General features: G+C 39.0%; 2 protein-coding genes across 7 annotated transcripts in view; both read right to left on the bottom strand.

Moving 5' to 3' along the window:
* Positions 1–74: 74 nt before the first annotated feature.
* il12a (interleukin 12a) lies at positions 75–2,578 on the bottom strand. Its single transcript, XM_033632248.2, has 7 exons — positions 2,220–2,578; positions 1,935–2,080; positions 1,749–1,835; positions 1,412–1,453; positions 910–1,053; positions 736–777; positions 75–549 (listed from the first exon to the last, which is right to left on the bottom strand). Exons 1-7 carry the CDS (start codon positions 2,236–2,238, stop codon positions 409–411), a joined length of 621 nt encoding a protein of 206 aa, XP_033488139.1. The 5' UTR covers positions 2,239–2,578; the 3' UTR covers positions 75–408.
* A 4,389-nt stretch (positions 2,579–6,967) lies between these two features.
* schip1 (schwannomin interacting protein 1) overlaps positions 6,968–7,985 on the bottom strand; it is a 293,359-nt gene continuing 292,341 nt past the window's right edge. For all 6 annotated transcript variants that reach the window (XM_033631317.2, XM_033631320.2, XM_033631319.2 and 3 more), the window contains one exon: positions 6,968–7,890. In XM_033631317.2, the coding sequence (XP_033487208.2) occupies positions 7,839–7,890 (52 nt within the window). In that variant the 3' untranslated portion in view covers positions 6,968–7,838. The remainder of the gene's footprint in view (positions 7,891–7,985) is intronic.

Raw genomic sequence — 7,985 nt, 5'->3', positions numbered from 1 at the left:
ACTTCCACCTCTGCATTTGATAAAATACTTTATTATAAATAATAATAAATAACACCACAGGCCATCAAATAAATAAATAAATAGATATAATAAATAGATGTCAAATAAATAGATACATTCCCCCAAATATTGGAATACATTCATACATTTAAGCAGGCCAACATGGCCTCCACTGCTAACTTTGGCAACAATTCGACTGTCACTCAGCTCTCACTGAGGCCAGCTAGCTTATGCCTGCGCAGTGATCATGCAGACGTTTGCAGCATGTGCAATGTAAAGCACGACTTGGTGAGTAGTTGTCATGGTAGTGAATGATCAGGAAGGTTTGTTCAGATAAAGAAGATGAGACATTGTGGTATTGGTTGGAATGATGGTGATGATGATGATGATGATGAGGTTGCAGGGTGTTTACTTCCTGTGGTCTCCTGAGGAGATGTAGCCCATGGCTCGGTTGAAGGTGATGGTTCGGACATGGAAGGCCCTCATCATCTTACACATCTTCTGTCTGTTACTGAAGCTGTCATTTCCCCACGTATGAGCCAGATCCTCCTAAAAGACAACATGAATGCACAATAATGAGCTCCCAGTTTCACGCACACACACACACACACACACACACACAAAACCTAACTGCATATCTTAGAAAAATCTTTACAAAGACAGATTTTACTTCAGTTTTCCTCTTAAAAAGATTTTGCGTATTAGGGAACAAACAAAAAGGGCAGAGAAAAGTACCTTTGAAGTGTCGTTCCCTCCATCAGGCATCAGGGAACAGTTCTGTATAAACCAAAGAAGATTTCATCAGGCGACTTTCAAATGTTATTTCCCAAGAGATTCTCTCTCTCACTAGTTCTGTCTCAAAATCATGACTCTGTTTTTACCCCTCCCACACATGCATAACACACACACCTTCCTCAGGCTGTGAATTATTCCCAGAGTTGTGTTCAGAAGTGCAGCTTCTCCCTCAGGATCTCTGATTGTGGAGTTGCGGTAGGACTCAATAACAGCAGTGTAGTGTGCCAAGTCCTTCATGATGTTTCTCAGACATTCACTCTGTCGAGACAAGAAAAAGAAAAATCACCTGTTAAGTAACCTGTCTGCTTCATGAGAAAATGAGATGTTAATACAGATGTAAAGGTGTAAATATCACAATTCTGGTGTGTAGAATAGCAGATTGATATGTAAAGCTGAAGCAATGAATAAATAAATAAAATATAAAAATAAAATGAAATGAAATAAAAAATTTAAATAAAATAAAATAAAATTGAAGTAGATAAAACAAAACAAAATAGATAAAATAAGATAAAATATAACAAAAAATAAAATGAAATAAAAAACATAACTTTGTATAATATACAACATTTCTGATAATTCTAAAAAAGCATTTAAAAAGAAGCTAGTGTGTAACTACCTCACTGAAGGATGAACTTCTCGGTGCATTGCAGCCTGGGTTCTGTGGGGTAAAAACATTTTGAGCATGAGCCATTTGTTTTACCGGACAAGTCAGGTGCTCATAAGCATTTTTGGACCACACACTTAATTCAGTAGGACTTTTACCAACTAAAAATTAAAGAAACTGAGCTGAAATGATGAGGCTTGAAGCTGTGTTCATAAACATTTTTTTGCTGGTTTTAAAAATGTAAAACTTTGCACAAAAAGACTTATTCAGATCTATATTTTCCTTGTACAAAAAGCAAATACAATTCAAAGTTAACAATGATTTGATCATTTATATCACTGATAAACACCTGAGTCAGAGCGGGTGCGCAGGCCTGTACTGTCTCAGCTGTGCTCGTCATCTCCATGTCAGCAGTAGGGATGCCATGGCAAACACTCTGGAATACAAAACAAAGGTATTAATCAGTAAAAGAAAGGCAGAAAACAAATTAAATACAGTATTACAGTGTAAACGCGGTGCAGTGAATTGTACTCACACTGTTGAGCAGTCCTTTAATATCCAGCTGGAGGCTCTTGAAGAGCGATGAGCACTCCTCGCATTTCTCTGTGCTCAGTGAAGGCACCGGGAGTCCTGTGGATGTGCGCCAGCTCAGGATCAGCAGCAGCGCACAGCTGGCGAAGTCTGCATGGCGAGAGAATAATAACCATCAACACATGCGTCTTATGGGTTTACACAAATGTTTGCATGACAAAATACAGCAGAGTTAAAAAAAAAAACAAACTACAGTATTCCAGTCTGTGTGTGGGGCTCGCTGACTTACAGAGATTAAAGACTGCCATCTCTCTGATCAGATATCTCAGGTCTGTGTGGTAAATCAGTAGCACTGTGCTGCAGCTCTCTTATCTGATTGTTTTTATATGCATTTTCGGGGGATTCCCTCAGTCGGCCAGCAAAAAGAAAACTAAAACGTCATACGTAATTTCCTTGTTGATCTTCCAGCACACGTTGGTTGAAAGACAAAAAAACGGGAAGTGGCGTTATTTGTCTCATCTTTTAGAGAAAGCAACTCATTGTGATGCAACTGAGTATAAAATTAGATCCAAAACAATTTACGGGTTTGCACGTGTATACTGACTTGAATTAGGATTTCTTAGAATAGGGGGGGTCTTATAATAGCTTACATATATCTTCTATTATTGAGAACATCTTCTTTTGCATTTACCCCCCCCCCAAAAAAAAAAAAAAAAAAGATTAAATTGACCAATAAAATGAGAGATTAGTGCAGATTTGCAGAAAGCAGCTGGGAGATAGAAACATCACCGACATTAATAGTATATGATGATAAATTAACATTAACATTGAAACAAATACATATATTGTGTATGTGAATCTACAAAATATGCTCCAAAACAGAGAAATTTTCTCATGCGACCCTCTAAGAGTGACATCACAGTGGAATTTCTGTGTGACACTTTGTGCCTGTGCTGTCAGCACAGTGGGAGGAGTAAATGATGGCAAACCTGCTTAGTGAAGTCATTCTTACTTTGGCTGATTATAATAAGTCACGGTAATTTAGTGATAATTACAAGACACTGCGGGGCTGTAGCGGTAAATTAAAGGGCGGTTAAACCCAGGCTCATCGCATCAAGGGGACCAGACAGTTGATATGGGACCCTTACTCACTTCTGGTGTTTCATTCACAAGATGATTATTGTTTGGTGCTGCAACTTTCACACACATAACTGCAAGAAACGGTATACATCCTGTCTGACTGTCTCTGTACCATACATGGCCGTATGCAGGGTTTCGAGAATACTGAGGTCCAGAAACTGAGCTTGTAGGGGAGGTTTGGGGCAGCCCCTCTCCCTGAAAATATTAATTTCCCTCATCTATATATGTGCAATTTAGGATGTTTGGAGAGAAAAACATTGGCTTACAAAAACTTTAAAACCATGCCAGTGGTAGGGTGGGGACAAAAATTGATACAGCATAGTATTGCGATATCGTTTCGTCACACCGTGCCAAGTATAGATTTTTATTATTGTCTTAATTATTAATATTACAAATACAAAAGCTTAAACTTTAGCCCACTATAATAATATAATCAAGTGCTTTTTCAGTCCACTACATAAATTTTGCTGCTGGAAAAAATGGCTGAGGTGAGTGGAACAGGCTGAAAACGTATTGGATACAACAAATGTTGACAAAGTTTTGCTTTGGGGACATAATTTACAGTTGAGAAAAAAGGTAATAAATCGCAATTTATTTTACTCGTGATAATACAGTATTGTGGATCTTCTGGTGATTCCCACCCTTTGTCAGTGGGCAGTCATTTTTTAATTTTCTTAATTTTTACACACTTTATTAAAATTAATTTTTTTCACTCCATTGTCAATTACACACAGGTCCGAAATACACACATGCACTAAGTGGAGAGATGTCAGAGTGAGGGGGTTGCCCTTTCTCAGGAAGTGAGCTGGCACCTCTCCAGCTACCAGTCCACACTCCATATTTGGTCCAAATGGGGACTTGAACAGACGACCCTCCGCTTCCCAACCCAAGTCCCTATGAACTGACAGTGACAGATGATCTGTAAAATAATGGTGGCATTTGCTTGAATGTACTGTGGCGCAATGAAAACAACCAATGAAAGCGGAGGAGTCTCTAACGCAGCTATCAATGATGTCAATCACTGCTCATGAACTGTGGTCACACTAAGCGGTGCTGATTTAATATGAGTCAAGATTCTGTCACTGCATTCCCTGTTTCTAGCCTCAGATGTTTTCCGAAACATGTTTTAGAACACTGTTTAGCTGTAAAATGAGAAAGCTGGTTTGACCTGGGGGCGGTTTTTAGTTTTTGGCTTGACTGTATGCAGCATGATGGCTGGGTCGCAAAGTTTCTCATTTTACAGCTAAACAGTACACTAAAATATGTTTCTGAAAACATTTGTGGTGAGAAATGGGCAATGCACTAACAGAGTCTTGATACATATTTGATCAGCGCTGCCTAGTTTGACAGCTTGACTGTAGTTCACAAAAATTGTGTGACTCCTTGGCTCCTATTGCTTGTTTTTGTTCAGGTGCAGTCTTGCCATTAAAAGTGCTATCAGGCAATAAAGTAGGTAGAGAAATGTAGTTTTTTTTCACGGACTGTTTTATCTGGATATGGCAAAAGTTGCCAACTACAGCTTTAAATGTTGCAATGAATGATCCACAGAACAATCTGAAGAGGACAGACTGATCACAAAACATTTGAAAACATGTTGACAGTGTTTAATTAAAGTGTTAGGGTGAAGGGAAATGGAGACTATAGACAGACCCCATTCAAATCTAATCATGACCATCTCTCTCACTCTTGCCTGTCCCTGGCTATGTGACCCGTCATTTGTCTCTCCTGACAAAATGTATTAATTTAATACTATCAGTAACACTTTATTTGGATAGCCAACCTATAGATCATTTATAGAGCATTTGCAACATCTCAACATCTTATTGAGATTCAACAGTTCTGTTTGGTAGAGGTTGAGTGAATAGTTTAATTTCAATTCAACTATTTTTGAGAATTTTATTTTATTTATTTATCAAATATTTAAACCGGTAAGTCTTGTTGAGATTAACAGTCTCTTTTATAAGGGAGACCTGGCCAAGACAGCAGCACACAAAAAGTTACAGCTAAACAACCACACAATAAAAAACATAAAATAGACACATTAATAAGTAGAAATATTAGAGCACTGACGCACAATGACAAGACCCAACCGAGGCATTCATCCTTGTACTTATGAGAGCTCTAAAATCAGGCAGAGAGACCAGTTCACGTAGTTTCCCTCTTTCTAAAGGTTCTTACAAGTGAGAGGAGCAGAGCACATGAAAGCTTTCTTTCCAAGCTCAGTCCGTGCACTCGGAACAGACAATGAAACTAAGTCTTGAGATCTCAGACTGTAGCTACAGTCAGATCTCTGTTCAATCAAAGTCATATCACATGTTACATATACGGTACAGATAATCTGTTAAACACTGACAGAATTAAGCAAAACAGTTGAACTGTTGAAACTCAGCCATAGACTGTATAATAAATGATGGATGTAGCTAGTCACCCAAAGTCACCCATTGGTTGGTGGACACTTGTTTTGAAGCCCTGGCATTTTGAACTCCCCCCCTTGTACAGTTGTCATGAATGTTGATATTAGCTATGACTTATTGCTGTTGTAAAGTTGGGCATTTTAACATGAGGGTTTGTGGAGTCTGACTGGCTTCTGGTGCCAGCCTCAAGGGGATGTTCAGGGGAGCTGCAGTTTTTGGCACTTCCCTGTTGATTTCACTTTTCAGCGGCAGAAGTTGTCGCTTGTTAGTGGCCCTGAGGCTGTAATTAGCTAACTCAGTATTTTGCACTAAATGCTAACTTGAGCATGCTAACATGATATCAAGTTTTTTAGCACTTTGCTTTGGCTTCGCTTCTCAGCCCCAGAGGTTGCTGCTTGATCTTGATCTTAATCATAATAATAAGCTGTTAAAATGCTGTAAATAGTCTTTAAGCTATCTGTAGGTGGATACAAATAAAGTGTGACCATAAGATTATATACACCTTATTTATTTCATAGTCGTGTTTGCATCATTTTGAATTTGGATTATAGAACTGTGTCAAACAGGCTACATAAGCAAACTGTGTTATACAATAATTCATTTAGCATATACAACAGCTGTACTCTGGCAACCTGTCCAGGGTGTACCCTTCCTCTCACCCAATGTCAGCTGGGGTAGGCTCCAGCCCCCTGTGACCCACTTAAATTATCATTATCATTATTTGGTGATGACATTAAAATGTCAATGGAAACATCTACTTCCATGACAAATGGGCATGTGATATGAATGAAAGCTGCAGCATTGCACAAGGCTCATAATGAGAGTAATGAGAAATTCTCCTTATCAGGACCTGTGATCCACTTATTGTGTTTGACACGCTTAAGGAAGTGCACTTTCTGAAACTGCCGTGGTCACTGAGTGCTTGACAGGAGTTTCCTGGCCTTTCTCTTACTTCACCGTTGCATCATCAAAGACTGAAACTTACCATCACTCTCTAAACACAGAATATAACCAGGGAGAGGACCCACGGTGAGAGAGGAGGGAATTTCTCAGAGAGACAGTTACTATATTTTACACGAGAAATACCATTCATTACTAAATCTCACAAGCATCATTTCAGTGCATTTATACCTTGAACCACAACTGACCATTGATGGTATTCAGTCCACAAGCTGTCATTTTTCACGTGAAAGAAAAATTCCTAATTATGACTTAAAAGGGGTTATCCATATTAATATTTAAGAGCAGTAAAACCAACCCACATATGAGAGTGAGAGATAAACTGTCATGATAAGGCAATACCGAAACAGAGGGAGTTGAGTCATGCTACGTGTAATGTGGCTATGCTTTATATTCTCGCTGCAGTTGCGACCGCTGATTACACTTCCTATGTTCATTAGAAAGAGGAAGCTTGTTCCAAAAGCAAATTCATTCAGCTGTCTTGCAGCAACACATTTCCAACATATTGCACAACAAACCGACATATATGAAACAAAGTTTATTCTTTATTTTACATATCTGTACATAAACATTTCTTCCCTCAAATAAAGTTTCTGATTACAGTAGGATGAAAACGATATTAACACACTTATTCATTTAAAATGACTCGTGTCAGAAAATCAACATTCACAAAATGTTGAAGAGCAATTAGAGTGAACGTATTACCAAAAGCTACGACTCCACTACAAGGCAGGCATGTTTCCTTCACACTCTTTTAGCACCTTCAAATAAACATTTCTCAGTTGAAAACTACCATTTGTGCAGAATAAAAACAGGTCGACTTTGAAATACTTTAAAATTACTGTCCAACTTAAAATGGTCTGAAGAAGTTAGTTTCCATCTGTTTTTTTTTTTTATACAATGTTGTTTCTTTTTTTCTCATGACTGACTTTCTACTTAAATTTTTCACTATTATTTTATTTTTTCCCACAATTTTTGCATTTGACAGTTATAATTTAGTGGCGAATGTAGAAAGTTAAAAAGAAACAGTAGCAAAGCAAGGCCGATCACTGCACAGGAAGCTGGGGACAGAATCCATGACAACACACAATCAGTTTCCTCTTCTCCCAGGAAGCAGGAAGTGCTCCTCCATCCGTAGCGCTGGGAGAAAACCACAGAAGCAAATGAAAGAGGGTGGCCTTCTTCTGTGCTGCTGCCACCACTGGAGTCAGTGGGTTGGACAGGAAGGTAGACAGGGGGAGACGGGGAAGCAGCGAGGAGCAAAATACTTGGGACAAGCGGGCAGGATTTGGATCGACATGGGGCAGAGGTGGAATGGCCAGAGGGGAAAAGTCTGGTTTGGAGCGGGAGCTTAGCTTGGCAGAGGGGAGCGGGGTGGAGCAGGGATGGGCATCTTATTTGGATAGGGTCTTCTCAGCCAAATGTTTCTGCTGGCTCTCAGCATGCCTGCAGAAGAGAAAAGGAACATACAGTCACTTAAAGGATGAGTCTGGTCATATATATATTTTTCTTTTTGTGAACAAATCCCAATAAAAGACCAA

This window comes from Epinephelus lanceolatus, chromosome 4 (genome assembly GCF_041903045.1).
Source record: "Epinephelus lanceolatus isolate andai-2023 chromosome 4, ASM4190304v1, whole genome shotgun sequence".
Taxonomy (NCBI): domain Eukaryota; kingdom Metazoa; phylum Chordata; class Actinopteri; order Perciformes; family Serranidae; genus Epinephelus; species Epinephelus lanceolatus.
This window is presented reverse-complemented; position numbering and strand designations above follow the sequence as displayed.

Excerpts from the sequence above, each read along its gene's own strand:
- il12a (XM_033632248.2), bottom strand. Across the intron at positions 1,836-1,934 it reads TTAAAGGACTGCTCAACAGT|AGTGTTTGCCATGGCATCCC; the intron begins GTGAGTACAATT and ends TTTGTATTCCAG. Across the intron at positions 1,454-1,748 it reads GCGCACCCGCTCTGACTCAG|AACCCAGGCTGCAATGCACC; the intron begins GTGTTTATCAGT and ends TTTACCCCACAG.